The following is a 17,833-nucleotide window of genomic DNA, read 5'->3' as shown; positions in this document are numbered from 1 at the left end:
CCGGACCCAAAGTCGATTCTAGCGACTGTTGGTGATAAAATAAATCGTGTTTAGATAGCTAATCGCTAATTTCTTTTCGCAAATTGAACCAATTCTTTCGTTTGTAGGACAATTGTACCGATTTTTTCTAACTTCGAAACGTTTTATTAGTTTCTGCTTTCCGTTACCCATGATCCCTCCCTGAAATGTTGGTAGCAGTGTTGGTGTGGCAGTCAGCTGTTTCCCTGCTTAGTTGTCGCATCGGGTGGGACACAGAGCAACGCAAAGTAGCACTCCATCACGTGAGGAACAATGGTTTCAACGAAAAACGAGTAGACGATCCCAGTGGTTCGATTAACGTGAAAAACCGAATTTTCCTCGAGACCGAGTTTGCTGAGTCGTCCAATTTGCCATCTCCAACCGAGCAGTTCATCACAGAAAGGTACTTATCAAGTTATAAAAGCTATCGTTCACTCAGACATATCTATTTGAATAAATAATGAGGCGGTAATTATCGGAGTAGCACTTCCAAGACGATCGAACAGTCTCAGAAATGGATTTATAATTTTTTCTTGAGTCCTGGAAAGTGCGTGAAACTCCAGTTGATATTGATTTTCTTGTCAGAGTCTCATCGCCTTTTCCATTGGACGACTATTGATTTTGACTGGTGTAGTCGTGAGGGCGACTACGGCACCACAGACGTCAGGCGCCTCTCGGCGTCGCCTCTTCGTCGAGCTACGATTTTTATTCCGCGAAAATGATGTGTCTAGTTGGTCATTGTGATACTCAACTCGTGAATGGCTTTTGGGTCCATCTTATCGGGAAATTTTACTCGGAAAGTTGACGGATAGATTCGTATGGTTGACTGGTTGTGATCTTAACGTGGGTCACGTGAAAAGCGCGCCTTATTACGTAATAATTATTCAAGAGAGACATCTATTTGCCACGCCCCCACTAGATTGCGTTAAACAATTGTAGAAATTGAAATTGTTTTTGACTTTGCAATTTTATTTTTTGATTTAGGAGCTTTCAGGAGCTCCATAAATTTATTCAGAAGTTGCCAAAAAATTGTTAGAATCAATACAAATTCGATGTCATTTTCTCATTAAAGTTTTTATTCTAATTTGAAGGGAAGTCAATCTGTTGAGGACCTGTCATATAATTGAACCTTTGCATTCTTTCCAGATTTGACTGAACCTCAGTCATAAAGCTCCCCTCGAGATGACGGAATACTGGTTGATATCAGCCCCGGGTGACAAAACGTGTCAACAAACATGGGAGACGATGAACAATCTCACATCGAAACAAAATTCCTTATCACTAAACTACAAATTTCACATACCAGACTTGAAAGTCGGTACCCTGGATCAGCTGGTAGGTCTGTCCGATGACCTCGGTAAACTCGATGCATTTGTCGAACAAGTGACTCGCAAGGTCGCTGCCTACCTCGGAGAAGTCCTCGAGGATCAGAGAGACAAACTCCATGAGAATTTGATGGCCAATAATAGTGAGTAATCCACCTAAAAATTCAACTTTCTTCATGATTTTACATTCGTTCTCCTTACTATTCCTGATTGTATAGTTATAGTATTCAACTGATGCATGTGGGAGTCTGGAATGCAGCAAAATAATTCCTCAGTTCTACTGAATTTTCACAATTAAAAACTAACCCCCCGTCTTTGAAATAAAATGATAGACTCACAGACATTCGTCCAGACTCTCTCAATGATGGTGATTGATTAATACCATTTTTTTTTGTATGACGTATCAAAACTACTTATCACTGAATATTCACTGTGATTAGGGAATGTCACTGAGATGAATACTATACACAACACGATACAAGCACACTCAAACTTTGGAATTCATTGATCATTTTCGATTATTATTTTGATAAAGGGTAGTTCCTGTCACAAGATTAATTATTCAGCATCATGATTAATTTATTGACGATTATTTCGTTTATTTGTCCTTTAAAAAAAAGACAGGAATGAATTCCATACGCAGAGCGTCTGTACTCTAACCTAAAAATCCTCTCCTCGTACTTCCTGTGAACAGATATTACTGTCTGATTTACCGCGTATGCTGATAACAATAATTACGGAGGGTTAATTTATCACATCTGTGATGTGTACGCATACGCGGATAAATCGTATTGTCGTTATGTATGCTTATGGAGTAGGAAATTCATTAAAAAAATATTTATATTGATCCATTGCCTCATAAAAATTTGACGTAAGTTTATAATAACACGTGTGAAAAAATTTCACAGAAAAACTCTGCAAATTCGCTGGAAAATTTTATTGGATTTCACTTTTTTTCAAGAAACATTATTAATTGGAAATAACTCATTGGGTTTGCATTAAAATCTTGCAGTGATTCTTCTGATTAAAAAATTATTTAACAACCCAACTCGCAATTGAGCTCCTAAAATTTCAAACTGAAATTCTGTGTCTTTACATAGAATTCGCTGACGTTATCTGTGACAGTTTTTACTATTTCTCTAGGCAAAATGTTAAAGCTTCTTACAATATAATTCTCATTAATCAATCAAATTCCTTACTAAATGCACTTTATCAAAGGGGATAGGGCAATTATTTGTATCTGTAATGTTGCTTCGCTTGCTTCATTTATTCTTTATTTCGACCACATTAACCCTCCTCCCCCTACCTTACTTATTGTTTCATTGATGAAATGCTCGAACACGCGCACCGCCCAAATAATCTGATCCAAAAATTGTCTCAAATGCGTGAATAAATGTCTGCCCGCGATATACTTCCGTAATAGCCGCAAAAATAATTTTAATTATTGGACAAAACATGAAAGGACCACACGAGCAACTGAATAGTTAACTATCATTCGAGATAAAGAAATGTTGGAAGGAACTAGGAGTTGCTTGGGTTACTGTGGTCACCAAGCTAGGAGTAGCCACTGTTAAAGGTTTCCTTTCGATTCAATTTGATGATTTCATTTATTTCGTTACTTTTGTTAATTTATGTTGATTTATCGTTTGAGTACTTTTGGCTGTTTGCGTTGCACCGTACAATTCTCATTTGCAGCCTTTTTGCTCGTTTATTTATTTGAAATGATCAACATGAAGAGGTGAAGAGATTATTTTATTGATTTATTTCTGGTTCGATTAGTGAATATCATATTTTCTGTCATTTCATTTCACAAGAGTATTTTTTGATCTTTCGTTTTGTTGAGCACCACAGAGTATTTAACGATTTCTTCAGAAATAACGAGTGATTGTTACTGTTGGTACATAAATTGTTGTTTTTATTTTATTTATCATTTGAGTGATGTACAGATGAATAGAAATAAAGTTATCAAAAGTTAAATACTCATGTTCTCAAATTGATGTTCTTCTCTTACTGTATTATCTTTGGTTGAGTTATCGTCGGCGTTGTCGTTAGGCGTTTTTGCATAGGAAGCAAAAGAAATTTAGTTCATACAAGGAGAAAAATGGATGAATTTAAAAAACAATACAACTAACTGGAATTTGAAGAAAAAATTAAAAATGAGATTAAAAGAACTAGAGTAAGAAAACATCGGGAGAAGATTCTGGGAATGGGTTATAATGGCTAGGTCAAACATCAGTGGATGACGGTGAGAACACGAGCCTTGAGGGGGGTCCGGACACCCCACCAAACACCCCTGTAACACCATCACACAAGAGCATGAAGGATCAGCAACAACACAAGCCATGGAAGGAGCTGGACAATAATGACAGAGAGCCAGCACCGAGTTTAGGTCAGCATCATGAACGTCATAACAGCCAAAGCCTTCATAGTCATTCCAGTCATTACAATCATCACGATATCCAGAATCATAACTCCAATGCCGATAGGAGATTAACGATAAATCAAGCTGGTGATAATCGTACACAGAATGAATCATCGATTTATTCGTGTTACCATACACATTGGTGCGCTGCTTCTGCTCCATCATCACCATCGCCAACTCCAACACCCACAAGTCCGTCCCAATCCTTTTCATCACATTGCAGTAGCGATGAGGATAAAACAAGACGACGTGGCTCACAGTGTCATCGAAAAGTTCGTAAATTACGTCGTACAACGTCATCAAGTTCCAAGTCATATGCTGATGACACTGATACCAGTCATGATGAGGAGCATAGCGAAGATCAAGAACAAGAGCAAGACGATTGTGGCATTCTGCCTAATCCAGGTACCCATCCCACCAACTGCCTCGAGACAAAAAAAATTATATCAAAATATTACCGATTGGATACACACACCCCTTTCCTTTTTATTCATAAATATCGATTACATCCAGACATTTTACTGTCATCCTCGTTAACTCCTAGACAATCATCATTTCACTCTTCCTCTTCAATGTCAATGATCTCCTGTTATCCACTATTGAATACAGAGGTTGACAGTCATATTTTGATAATTATTTTTGGTGAAGTCCGAATTCGGTGTGAGTGCGACGTGATCAGTATCATTAGTCGGTTTTTAATTGCTGGATTTGGAAAATTTTGGGAGGTAAATGATAATCAATGCGCGGCAGACATTGAATCACCGAAGCGTACACGAATTATTAGTACAACATAATCATTAGTTTAATTGCAATCACGAGCATTTATTGGAATTTTACAGTGGGCTTCCATGATGCTTTGCCTACCGATGTATTCATGGTTTTCCTCACTTATTTTCACAAATCGATGGGTGAAATCGACTGTGAAGATTAGCGAGCAGCTCATACAATTGATTTATCTTTATTTAACGTCATGTCTTATTATTTTTCAATCCCACTCTCTGCACTACTCCATGCATCTTCGATGATACATTGTCCTTCACGCTTTTTGCTCTATTTTCCATTTGTTTCCGTTTTTCTTTTCGATGTGTCAACTCGAAAAAGACTAGATATCGCTCGGGTGTCGTTTCGTGTTAAGTAATTGACGGATAATCATGAAGTTCATTATGAAGAATCGAAAAATCCTCAGCAGTGGCTATTGCAATTTATAAATATTCCCCGCAGTCGTAGGACTCTGCAGAGTAGAGATAATTTTTTATTTCATTCGATCAATTTTACACAACAACAGGAATACATGGGGCTAATCCTGGCGAAAACCCAGAATTAAAATTTCATACATATTATATATATATATATAAACAGAAACAGCACAGACACAGGGGTTTGTTCGATGAGCAACATTAGAGACCGATGGAATGCTACCTTTAAGTGCATGAAATTCTTGGAGAAAAAAATAACTTTGATAAGTGCAGTAAATGTTTTGCACGATAGAATTTCAATCTTATTGATAATTTTCATCGCGAGTGAAAGGGGGAACGAGTTCATTCAATTACTCTCGAAAGCTCTACTGTTCCCCTATCCTGATAATCAATAAACCCATATTTGCTTTGAACTGTTGTGCTGCTTGGCTTGAGACATAACGTTGCTTAAATTCAAAATTTAAGTATACTTAAAATCCTATACAAAATTTAAGTAATTTTAATGACAATTAGGATCTAAATTTTTAACAAATGTTCTGCAGTTGGCATGGACCTACTAAATTTGTTTGCAAGGTTCACTCACATTCGCGATCATGACAGATCGACTGATAATGCTAGTGTTGATGAGAATATTGATATCTCAATCTGCATTCACAGTGCAAATCATTAAATTGGCACTAACACAAGGCGACGGGTCACAATTTCATCACCTTGCATGTTTTTTTATTTATTTTTTTAAAGTCTTCTTGAAAGAACAATGATGTCAGGTCTGATGAAGGTGTGAACATTTGGTGAAAGGTTTGTCAAAATTATTCCAATGATTTTCTCCACTATAACAGGTGATTTGCCGACGTATATAACCCGCTTTCAATGGGATATGGCTAAGTATCCGATCAAGCAATCGTTGAGGAATATCGCTGATATTATTAGCAAACAAGTTGGACAGATTGACTCCGACTTGAAGACCAAGTCGACGATGTATAATAATCTCAAGGGAAGCCTTCAGAACTTGGAGAAGAAGCAAACGTAATCATAAATTATAATTATTAGACATTGAGAGGCTTCGGAAGTAGAGAAAAATTTGCTGCTTCGAAGAGGAATAGAAAATTATGAAAAATTTTAATTAGAATTCTTCAATCATGTCCAGATATTCCTTGAAAGGTCTGAATGATCCAGACACTGCGATACAAAATATTATTAATTAAATAATTTACACTTTGCAAAAGCTCTCAGGCAAAATGACTTTTCAAGTTTTTCTGTCCCTCTTTGGAGTTTTCAAAATTTATTTCCGAAGCTTTTCACCCAAAATCCCTGACACCCCCACTGATTTTTATTAAATTATTTCTAGTGGAAGTTTATTGACTCGCAACCTCGCTGATCTTGTCAAGAAAGAGCACTTTATTTTGGACAGTGAGTACCTCTCGACATTGCTCGTCATCGTGCCAAAATCCAATATCCAAGAGTGGCACGCAGTGTACGAGAAGCTCACAGACATGATAGTCCCCCGAAGTACTCAAATGATAACCCAGGACTCCGAGTATGGGCTGTTCACAGTGACGCTTTTTAAAAAAGTTGCTGAGGAATTTAAGCACCACGCGCGTGAGAAGAAATTCATCGTTCGTGATTTTACGTATAATGAGGAGGAGCTCGCTGCTGGGAAGAACGAAATCACCAAATTGGTGACTGATAAGAAGAAGCAGTTTGGACCACTCGTTCGTTGGCTCAAGGTCAACTTCAGCGAGTGCTTCTGTGCCTGGATTCACGTGAAGGCTCTTCGAGTTTTCGTTGAATCGGTTTTGAGGTATTACTTGTAATTAATTTGTGGTCGGTGCAAGGAAGTAATGGTTTTTAATTTGTAGATATGGATTGCCGGTCAATTTCCAAGCTATTCTACTGCATCCGAATAAGAAAAGCACCAAAAGGCTGCGGGATGTTTTGAATCAATTGTACGCGCACTTGGATTCGTCGGCGTCGGGAGCAGGAAGTGGTAATCAAGATGTAAGCACTCGAATACATAAAAAATTTCTTTTCAACTGATTTCATCAGATAAATTGACTGTTAGATTATTATTATTCGATTCTACTATTTTACTTTCAGAGTATGGATATTCCGGGTCTAGGTTTCGGTCAGAACGAGTACTACCCCTACGTCTACTACAAAATAAACGTCGATATGGTTGACAATAAAGTTTAAAAAAAATGAACGAGGAAACCGTGTCAATATTAACGTCCTCTAGGCGCACATCCAACATGCTACTATTTTCTCCTGTCCATTCATCCGTTCACAAGAAGAATTCTAGTTTCATGGGGCAGGTGAGTGACAGCAATAATTGTCATTTGCCAATGGACTGCATATGAAAACAATTTCCACTTTAGTTTCGACGATAGAACAAACCCTTATCCTGATTTTCCAGTTCCCATTATAGATTAATGAGAGACTATTCCGTTAAATCATGTTGGTATAAGCACACAAATTCGGACGACAAACAATAAGGCAATGAAAATAGTCAAAGGAACAATCCATTGTAAATAATTATCACAAAAGATTTATTGGGAATGACTAAAAAATCTAAATATAACGAAAATTAGTTTTCAATTCCGATCCTGGGTTGATCGGTATTTTTACAATGTATTCCAACTCCCGATTCCTCTTTCAATTCCTCATTTTAACTGAGTTCAATGAGAAACTGTTCTATTCTAAGATTTATGAATGTTAAAATTGTTTAAATGGCGTTTTGAATTTAGTATTACGTGGCATGAAAAAAATGGCCGAGGCAGCAATTGAACTCTTGAATTCCTCTTAGAAACGTATCTCCCGACCCCTCCCCCCCTCGATTTTTCCTGTCACTCGTGGAGATCGTGATTATCTTTGGAAAATTTCTGACGAGTGGTAAGGTACTAGGAATCATTCAGTATTTTTTTTTAACGTGGAGAGTTTCCAAGATTTTTTAAGATAAAAGGAAAATATTCAATGTGTCAGGCAATAACACTCCTGAATTTTTTCCAACGACCCTTTCTATCTTCTGAAATAATATGTGAAAAGGGCCGGCGATGATCTGCTCCACTTCCGGAATAAAATCACGACAAAGGTACCGATGTGGTTTTAACAAAACGCCAGGATGAACTTGTATATTGTAGATACAAATTGGTTATGCGATTGTTCAGATCACTGTACATCGATTATGAGATACACTGTAAAGCTATGAATAAATATTCCGTTCCGTTATATTGCAAATCTCTTTTATTTCTGGGAATGATGATAAGATGGAATAAATGATTGTAGCAATTTTATGTTGTGAAATCACATCAACGTTCGTTGATGTGATTTCAGTCTTTTGCTGAGACATTCCCACTCTCGATCAAGTTCTGAAATAAAATAACAGGAAATGCTCTTCAGTTGATATTTAAAAGGTCGAAGAGAATATCAATCGTACCTTTAAATCATCGATATGTTCATCCCACTCCATGTCCCTGATAATTTCAATAGCACGAACGATCAGTTCCGTCACTTTGGAGACATTTTGTTGGAAAACTTCCATTACGTCAGCTGCACAAACGTTTTTCTCGGACTCTCGCCAACAATCATAGTCCGTCGCCATAGCAACTGCTGCGTACAGAAGGCCAGCTTCTTTAGCTAGACACACCTGTCCATAAAAAATACAGATTAAATTGATCGAAGCTTTTGATGGTTCCTCAGAGGATAATATTTCTGGAGGACAGTACACACTTCCGGTCCATTTATTTCTTCATTTACTTTCACTCATTACCACGAGGAGTTCACCAACTGCATACCTCAGGGCAGGTAGTCATATTGATGAGGTCACCACCCCACAACCGCCAGGCTTTGCTCTCCGCCTTGGAGGAGAATCTTGGCCCCTCGATGGAGACAATCGTTCCTCCTGTCTTCACTGACTGCCCTAGGGCTTTTCCGGCCTGCGCTAGAGCCTCGGCGGTGGCTGGGTGGAAGGCTGGCTCCATCGGGACGTGACAGACCCCCGGGTACTTGGACGAAGTTCCATCGAAGAACGTTCCCTTTCGACTATTGGTGCGATCTATAAAGCTGTCGGGGATGACCAACTGCCCACGACCGATTGACTCGGACAGAGATCCACAGGCCGTCGACGCCAGGATATGCGTGCAGCCCAGCGATTTCAAAGCTTCTAGATTCGCACGGTAATTGACGGTCGTCGGACTCACTCTGTGACCGGGTCCATGTCTGGATAGCAGTAGAAGAACGGAAGTGAAAGGTAAAGTTACATTATTCGAAAATTCTCGTATAAAATTTTTCATTGGATGAAGAAAATTATTTTAAAAATCCACTTCCATGTGGAAGGAACGACAATTAGAATAGTGGAGTGATTACCTAGATAGCAAGGCCACTGGCACTCCTGAAATATTTCCAAGGTAAATCTTGTCACTTGGAACACCAAAATCATTTTGAACTTGGTCTTTTTCTATTATGGTGGGATCCGTTAGGACCCGCTTGGCGAGGTCTTCCAGGCCTGATCCACCGATTATTCCAATCTTCATGGGAACAGAGATAAATTGGAAATAAAACGACGTCACGACACGTTGGAGATGCGTAAGGAGAGAGGAATGTTGATGAATTGAGGATTTGCTAATTTGTAGCTGAATTTCCATTTGAGAATTTCTTTGCCCTGCAGCTCAAATCTTTTGTGAACAAATTTGAATGGACTGTGACCCCTCGAAAAATTGATTAAACAGAAATGCCATTTCTATGATCAAATAATGAGTTTCACTCCAGGTAATTCACAGTTATTAAATCTCACAAATCATCATTTCATCGAGCCCTCCAGAATGACACAATGGGACAAGCGAAGCTACCGGAAAAGGTCGTGCAGTTACCGTAAAATATTGTTCAACAATTGTCGAATTCAATTGTTGGTCAACCCCAGATGACTTTGTGGTTATGCTCTTCACCAGTGCATAACCACGAAAAATTTCTAAATCGAAATAGAGTCACGAATGTTCGTCCCGTTTGGAACAAAAACATTCGATCTGATGTGCAATCAACAGGTACGTGAGGAAATAACGATTGTGGATTTATTCTAGGAGTCAAGGTGGAGTGACTTACCTTAATCGGATATTTTCCCATTGTTGGAGATATTCTGAGGTGTCCAAGGTTTCCTTGATTGTCTAAACACCTTGGCTCTAGGAGATAACAATGTTCAAAGCTGGATCGTGGGCTAAAGTTCACTAACAATTGATCATGTGATGCTAATGCTCCTGAATGAGCGTTTAGAATTTTCGCAACGATGCTGGCGCCATCTGTTGGACACGTACGAACCTACTTTTTCCGGTTCCTCTTTTGCATTGACGATAACGAGATAAATAATTGTGGGATAATTAATAGTCAACTAATGGGTTATTCAAGCTATTAATTAATGGCAAATGGGACTGATTGATTGCTTTAAAAAATTATTGTTATGTCTCGCGTGTGAAATGGAAAGAAATGGAGCGAAAATCAAGAGAAAAATTGTAGAAATTATAGGAATCATTGTCATTTATTGCAACATTCTCTAATCAATACATTAATCTACTCTAAGTAAGCAATACAGGAGTAAAAAAAAAATAAAAAATGAACAATTGCTCGTGAAATCACAAAAACGGATATTTCCTCTTTGCAACCGCTTCTTCATCATTTTATTCAATTATCCACTTGAAGATCATAATTTTCGAAGGCACAATCGATCCTCGACCCTTACGTTTTGAGCGTTTTCACCACGAAAACTGCTAGTCGAATACAAAAGAAATAAATCAAAGGAAGAAAAAACACTTTGTTTACTCCAAAAATAATGGCAGTGACCCAGAGATTTCTTTCACGAAAAAAAAAAACATTAAATCAAGAACAGACCAATAAGTCATCGGCATGACTCGTCATCAAAACTACACATTGTCATCGTGGCAATAGTGAGCTACCTAAGAACATCGGAGCACGAAATACCCATTCACATGGAATAATTACATCGCACAGAGTTCGATCGTAAAGGGGACCGAGTGCCTTCGTTAAAAAAAAAAAGTTGTAAGAAAAAAAAAATCATAACTCATTACTTAATGCAACTGAATATCTTAAACCGAAGAATTACATTAATCAGTAAACTTGAAACTTATCGTAAAACGTAATCTCTAACTTTCTTTTTCTCACGTGCGTTCGCTCTCTCACGTACTAACTCCTACTTTATACTCATTCTGGAGCAGTGGAACAGATGAATTCAAGATCTCGATGTTAATGTAATCACTACTCCATATTGTTTAATAAGGCCACTTGACTTTCATTGCGCATATTCATCAGTTTTTTTTAATTGCTAACAAATGTCGGAATGCCACCGACTGGCCGTTACTGTCCACATGACTTTCATTTTTAATCTCGCATGTTTTTTTTTGCTGCATTCATACAATTAAAAAAGCCTAGCCTAAACTACTTTAAATGATAATCATGTATCTCTATAATAATCACAAAAATGAGACTAAGGCCCGGATACCGAAATTCATATTGGCCGTGAGTGTTTTATTGTGGTCCCACAGTCTGAAGTTTCTCAAGTAGTTCTACCGTTACAATTTATTTAAAAATTTTCAAACTTTCTGAAGAACTCAGTGGAGAAAGAGTAGAACGAAATAAAGGCGAAACGTGGAAACGATAAAACCACATCAATTTATCATTCCCTAATTATGGAAAATTATGAATAACAAATCTCTCCCAATTGGATTATTCTCATGGGACCACTGAATTCAATAAGTCAGCCTTGCTTTATCCCCTCAATTATCTTCTTATTTTTCTGACGTCTCTAGTATTAAGCTTCATAAACCTTGCTGTTCATTCCCCTAATGGATATGTTATTTATTTTTTGTTCGTATCACACTGTTTCCCTTAAGGTTGAAAAGTTAACATAACGGTAATGGGGGATTTGCTTTTTGAAAATAAAAGAGGTAATGGGGAGGGGAAGAAAAAGGGAAAGAGATCGACGGGTCGATAGTCGATCGACCTCTGTAATCATTTAATATCCTGGAAAATACGAATGAATAAGAAACAAAAACTATGAGACACTCTCTGATAATGGAATGCCAGCGTTGCTGTTTTGTATAAAGAAACGCTAAAAGGCTTATCGTGTAGAGGGTATGACTTAAGTACAACCACAAATTAAAACTTGGTCATTATTATGGCATTTCTGACAGCTCAACCAAAATGCATTCGCCAGTCGAACTAATTTATGATTATTTACCGTAGCGATATCTTCTCTCTCATTCACAATTGAGTGATTTTTAATATTTTCGATGTCATCCTCAGGGATTTCATGAGGCTCCCAATACAGATGAGCATTTTTTTTATAAACTTTTGTTATTATTAACGCTCAATTTTTCATTCGCTGTGTCATGTTCTTCTGACGGTGGATGGAATTTTCGTTAATTTGCTTTCTTGGAGATCCGTTCGCCCGCTCTGATACCTTCGCCATCCCTTCGTCTGTCGAATCTGAAATAGCCAACAAAAAAATTAATGAAATATTTTAGTCTCTCAGTAAGTCTGTAATTCAACTGAATCTGAAATTTGAATGAACAAAAGGGAATTTTCTCGCAAATTAATGAGGCGATAGTGCACCCTGTCCGGACGAGAATCATGAATAAATGGAGGAAAGGGGATGAAAGGGGGAGAGATATCCTTGATGTCCAGACAAAAAAAACGAGGAGATCAGTTCAATAATGAGCCAATCTATACAGAACCAGCGGAAGGGGCCTCAGATTATCCCTCCAGCTCATTAAATTATGCTAAGACGATTGGCTCGGTCACCTCGGCCAATAATTTCCCGTAATTTAATAAACTCACCCTCTGTAGTTTAAAACCTGATACGAGTTGTATTCGATTCAATGGAAATTTCCATGGCTCGATTGGTGGAGATGTCCGAGTGGAATTGGACACACGCACATCAAATTGCCAGGAATGAGAGGGATGCATGCGTTGGGGACTGGGATATCACGGGAGTGACTGTTATTACTGACAGTTTGATGGTATCTTTCATGGATGGGAGAGGGGGTAATGATGATAGTCAGTGCTCAGAGTCGATTACAGAATGCCAATGGCCACCGTATGCATATGCCCTAGTGAAATCATTATTTTTTTATATTCTACGACATTTTTTCCCTGATTTCTATCGATACAGTTCTCCAATTTTGTTCTCCAGTTCATTGTAAATAACCGGAGACTTCGTGACTGACAATTAAAAAAAATTAGGGACAAATTAATTACTTGCATCTGCACTTTGATTAAAAAGGACAAATGCATTAATAATTGCAGTGCTAATAAATATGGGGTGCACTCTCCGTTGGAGAATATTTCTTCGCTTCACTTTTATCTCTCTAAACTGACACATGAAATTATCCACGCAGTTACACATGTAATCGTTACACACGTAATCGTTCCATTTTGTTTGTTTACGATGCTCACTTTTTTTTACCCTTCAGCTTCTTGCGATTGTATATGGCACATTGACAGACAACTCGCGTGATTCAGGGTGTAATTGAGTATTTCTCTACGTACTTCCGCCCTACGAGGCACAGAGACGAAGAGCACGAGATTGAAAGACTTGTACACTATTATCATCTTCCGTTTGGTACTGCCTCTTTTGCCACGCACATTACGTTTACCACGTGGTATACACCATCCATCATCCTTGTATGCATATGTAACACCGATATGAGTTGGCTATGAGTTCATTTTTCTGCTCTCTCCTGAAATTCGACTATTTTATTTCCCCATTTTTTCACGGACTGAAATTATAAAAAATTAATTTTTTTATCAATATAAATCTGTACATTTTCACCTGTTCCACTCACTCTCATGAGACCCTTCTTTAATATTAAATTTTTTTTTGTTCTGGATGTCATTTGGTGGAATGTTTTACACATCGCCAATAGGAAACGAATAAATTTCTTGTGTTTCACACAATAACAACGACGGAACATTTATGGCGCGTGCCTCGTAGGCGAATCCGCGTGTCCAGTGTGAAATTGTGCGAAACGTCATGACTACGAACTCCGACGTCCGTAAATATCTGAAAAGCGGACAAAAACATCTGTTGGAAGCAGGTGTTTCCTCGATAATCCTGAATATGGTTAGCACACCAAATGCGCATTATCATGAACACTTCCTGATTGATTTTCTCAACTTCAACAGAGCAAAACACTGCGAGTATTTGCCTTCTTAATTCAACGCCTCTAAATTTCAATTTTAAATCAATTATGAATTTAAATTTGGCTAAAATTGAATATGTCAATTATCTGGGCCAATGAGAACTAAATGTGAAGCGTTTTCGATACATTTCGATTCGGAGGTACTTCATTAATTTTTTTTCCAAAAAAATGATTATTCACGGACTTCAATCATTTTTTTTGTCGAAAGAATTCCCCCGATGACGCAAATTATCTCGCGCATTGTTCCACTTGATTTCGGCCCTCTTGATCCTCCGGCGTATTTTTATTCCCGTTTTATGGCCGATAAATAACGCTACCAATGTGCGATCTCCGACATACGGGCCCAATAACAAAGGATACCAGACAATAAACGCGATAATAGCTCGGGAATAAAATCTCTCGGTGAATACCAAAATACGAAGGCAACTGCGGGTAAAAAATAACGTCTCGCGAGTGAATATCGACAGGAGGATCGAACAGCGGTCCCTGATTCGAGTTGCGTCTCCACTCGATGTGGAGGAGACACGTGTACGTCGATACACTGGGCCCAGTGGGGCCTCACCTTTCTCCGAAACAATAACCCTCGGGTTCTTTTCTGTCGCCCCTTCGTACATGATGTGTTCACACAATGGTGCACCGCGTGAGCGCATACATATGTACATATATAATATATATATGCTTATTATCATAGCCAGTGACGCAGCAGTATTAGTTGGGGGCCCCTCAGTGGGTACAAATATTTATTCACTATTTCGTTGGTTCGAGTAGTCGTCGTGTGGAATTGAGAATTTTTCGTTCAGTTTTTTTTTTTTTAATTGGAGTAAAATCCGAATTTTGGAATTTTTGGGGAACCGTCTGGAAGATATATATATTCCTACGCATTTACAATGTATTTAATAATTTATTAATTTAATAAAATAGTTCAATTTTGCGGTGCAGTCCTTGACGAGTGGGAAAATTGCTCACTCGCAATTGAAAATTGATTAAGTCCCACTTGGAAACGAAATTAGTCGGAGCACGAGTGCCATTTTCACGGCTGACTCGACGAAGGGGAATCCTATATTCGATTAAGGGTGTGCCATGTACCCATTGAGCATTGAAACTCCGTACGAAGGCGAGTGGACAAGGGGAACGATGTTGAAAAAGTCAGTCGCGTGGGTGTGATTCGTTATATAGGAATCTCTCGTCAGTTCTACGCCACTGGGTTTGTATTCGAGACAACAAACGAGAGAGTACGATAAACCGCATGAGGAAATGAACAAAGTCGACCCACGCTTGCGGGCACCGTCATATTCATATTCCATATGTGATTCTAAGGGCACCGCTACTACAATCGACTGTACAACAATATTCGTCGGGATAATAGTGGGCAGGTACCGACACCACTAGCTAAATTTCCGCGAAAGTCGCAAAGTTATTCTACTGTCGGCGTTTCATTAACTTCTGAAGTTTGAAATCAGAAAAAATTGGCGGGAAAAGGGGTAAATATTTCTGTTAAATTTTAGATCTCTCGGAAAGGTGCGGGACAATTATCTACTGTGGGAGGAGATGAGATACGGCCAACAGTGCGCCGAGATTCCCCTGTTCCAGGGTAAACTTTCGTCACTGATTATTTTCTAGTGCAAAAAAATATTCAATACCCGTATGTCCTCAGGCCAATGGGCCTTCAACGATTGCCATTATCTCCGATGGTTTCGATACCGATGACACCCCTCACCCTCCCCAATAAAAATATATTGACTAATCGGAAGAGGAAAACATCCCAACTGATATGCTATGTGTTTACTAATCAAAGGTAACATGCGCTTGTTCCTCGGGTTAACGGTGCGGGACACCCACTGCCAGGAGAGGATGTCACGTGTTTCGCACGATCGACCATGCACCGGAATAAAATGAGCAACAGAGACAGAGTGAAGTGAAAAAAAAAAAAAATCCGCAAAAAGTGAAGGAACATCACGTCGGCAAAACGTCGGGGTATCGTTGGCGAATCGTCGGCGGATGGCAATCGCAAAGGAAAAAGACGAGGTACTGTACGAGAAGGAATTTTAAAGAGAAATTTGTGTGTGTATTAACGCAAGAATGAAATGTACGAGCAGTCACTCAACAATGGCTTCATTACCGAAACATCGGTGAGAGGAAGAGGAGAGGATGAATAAGTAAAAAGGAGCGCGGATTTAGGATGGGCCCTCTCTCACCCCCCCTCGGGACTCAAGGGCAACAACCTTCGGCTTTCAACGTGGGTAATGCCCCCCCCCTCCCTCCCCCCCGTTCATGCACTACATTTCTGATGGGACGAGCCCCGAGTGTATTACGAGAGTGAAGCCCTCAACCTCTTCAAATATATTTTGTACATTTCACGCTAGTCCGAGCGTGGAAACTCACAGAGTCAGTGGTGAATTCTTTTGTTATGTTGAGATAAAATTCTAGGGGAAGAGGTGACGAAAAATGAAAATTGTTTAGTCAACACCTTGAGTTGAGAAGGAGAGATTTTTCAGAAAGATTACGCTGTTAGATGATTTTTAATTTAAATGAATTCATTATAATTTTTAATTATAGTCAGTAACTCGGTTTTTGTTCGCGATTTTTTTGGTTAAAGATGAGCTTGCTGGAGATAATTTTCGTTTTTTTCCTGGGCGCAATGATTTTTTGAAATTTATGGCCCTGTGAACACTAATGGAGCCAAATTTGAGGGGCGGTGGTTCAGTAGGTACCGCTGGCTCGGACGAAATCCTCATTATGGAGTAATTAGTGTAACGGATAGGATTTTATTTAGAAAGCGTCAGGGATATTCCACCGAATTTTATACAGATTTCCAAATTTTCCTAATTCAAAAATAATTTCTAAATTAGAATAAATTCTCCTCACGACCGAAAAAAATATTTGTACTAAACAACTATAAATATTAATAATTATTAACAATTCGAATTTCCCCAGATCCTTAAATACCTGTCACCATGATCAGTGGGATCATACGATTGGTCTCACATAAGACGATTGTTTACATCTGTTCTTTACGATACCTCATGTCGAATCGAAATTGAAGATCAAATTTCTACGATTTCTAATGTTTGATTGCTTTACACTAGAGAAAAATAAATAGACAAGACCCCCGTGGTGCGATGACACACTAGAATCAAGCCCATCTACAGTTTCTTATGCTCCTGGGAGTCCCACAGGTCAACGACCTGGAAAGAGAGGCCCACAAGAATTTCAGTTTCGTTTCAAAGACGTGGATTCGTGTTTTCCGGTGTTCACTCCCGCTCGCATTCACTTGATGCTGTATTTGACTCCGTTAAGTTGATAAGATCGTTTCGAAAAGCCAATTCATCAGTCTGACAATGCTGTTTGAACTAATGAGTTGATAAGCCTGAGAATTTTCCAAAATTAAAAACGATTATTTTATGTAAAATCTTCTAAAGAATTTTTTTGAACCGAAGGACTCATTAATTTCCGGCAAATATTGTTAAAATAAATATTAAAACATCAGCTGGAGAACTGTATTCGATTCATGTCGGTCGTTGCCCGGTGCACGACCATTTAATAATTAAAATGACCGCTCGTTAATTCGAACAACACCGAGAGTTCCGGTTAATTCAGGAGCACATGCCCTCCCCTGTTACCAAATTTTTCATTCGTATCACGTACCGTCAAACACAACTACGAATTTTA

The 17,833-nt window shown here is 38.6% G+C and overlaps 3 protein-coding genes across 8 annotated transcripts in view; 1 reads left to right on the top strand and 2 right to left on the bottom strand.

The window, feature by feature from the left end:
• The first annotated feature begins 177 nt into the window (after positions 1 to 177).
• On the top strand, positions 178 to 8,186 carry Vha44 (Vacuolar H[+] ATPase 44kD subunit). Of its 3 annotated transcripts, XM_064134949.1 has the most exons (7): positions 178 to 421; positions 1,165 to 1,486; positions 3,568 to 4,170; positions 5,801 to 5,987; positions 6,310 to 6,762; positions 6,821 to 6,959; positions 7,059 to 8,186. In XM_064134949.1, the coding sequence occupies exons 2-7, from the start codon at positions 1,201 to 1,203 to the stop codon at positions 7,152 to 7,154; spliced, it is 1,764 nt and encodes a 587-aa protein (XP_063991019.1). In that variant the 5' UTR covers positions 178 to 421; positions 1,165 to 1,200; the 3' UTR covers positions 7,155 to 8,186. The 3 variants fall into 3 exon arrangements, with proteins under 3 accessions (XP_063991019.1, XP_063991017.1, XP_063991018.1); XM_064134947.1 differs by lacking the exon at positions 3,568 to 4,170 and having other exon boundaries at positions 199 to 421; XM_064134948.1 differs by lacking the exons at positions 178 to 421; positions 3,568 to 4,170 and adding an exon at positions 702 to 891.
• Positions 8,184 to 10,214, bottom strand: LOC135169715 (S-methyl-5'-thioadenosine phosphorylase). Its single transcript, XM_064134952.1, has 5 exons — positions 10,056 to 10,214; positions 9,324 to 9,484; positions 8,753 to 9,176; positions 8,395 to 8,604; positions 8,184 to 8,326 (listed from the first exon to the last, which is right to left on the bottom strand). The coding sequence occupies exons 1-5, from the start codon at positions 10,074 to 10,076 to the stop codon at positions 8,288 to 8,290; spliced, it is 855 nt and encodes a 284-aa protein (XP_063991022.1). The 5' UTR covers positions 10,077 to 10,214; the 3' UTR covers positions 8,184 to 8,287.
• A 252-nt stretch (positions 10,215 to 10,466) lies between these two features.
• LOC135169701 (uncharacterized) overlaps positions 10,467 to 17,833 on the bottom strand; it is a 66,809-nt gene continuing 59,442 nt past the window's right edge. For 3 of the 4 annotated variants that reach the window (XR_010300245.1, XM_064134934.1, XM_064134933.1), the window contains one exon: positions 10,467 to 12,449. The gene's annotated coding sequence lies outside the window, so the exon portion shown is untranslated. Of the gene's footprint in view, positions 12,450 to 13,418; positions 13,703 to 17,833 lie in introns of all 4 variants that reach the window. The other variant, XR_010300244.1, reaches the window with a different exon arrangement.

This window comes from Diachasmimorpha longicaudata, chromosome 15 (assembly GCF_034640455.1).
Source record: "Diachasmimorpha longicaudata isolate KC_UGA_2023 chromosome 15, iyDiaLong2, whole genome shotgun sequence".
Lineage (NCBI taxonomy): Eukaryota > Metazoa > Arthropoda > Insecta > Hymenoptera > Braconidae > Diachasmimorpha > Diachasmimorpha longicaudata.
The sequence above is the reverse complement of the archived record's forward strand: the minus strand, read 5'-3'. Positions and strand labels throughout refer to the sequence as shown.

Bases quoted from the DNA above. Each gene is read 5' to 3' on its own strand.
- Vha44 (XM_064134949.1), top strand. From the start codon at position 1,201: ATGACGGAATACTGGTTGATATCAGCCCCGGGTGACAAAACGTGTCAA. The intron at 1,487-3,567 runs GTGAGTAATCCA...TATAATGGCTAG, and splicing joins GAATTTGATGGCCAATAATA to GTCAAACATCAGTGGATGAC. The intron at 5,988-6,309 runs GTAATCATAAAT...AATTATTTCTAG, and splicing joins AACTTGGAGAAGAAGCAAAC to TGGAAGTTTATTGACTCGCA.
- LOC135169715 (XM_064134952.1), bottom strand. From the start codon at position 10,076: ATGGGAAAATATCCGATTAAG. The intron at 9,485-10,055 runs GTAAGTCACTCC...GTTCCCATGAAG, and splicing joins TGGGAAAATATCCGATTAAG to ATTGGAATAATCGGTGGATC. The intron at 8,605-8,752 runs GTATGCAGTTGG...TTTTATGGACAG, and splicing joins ATATGACTACCTGCCCTGAG to GTGTGTCTAGCTAAAGAAGC.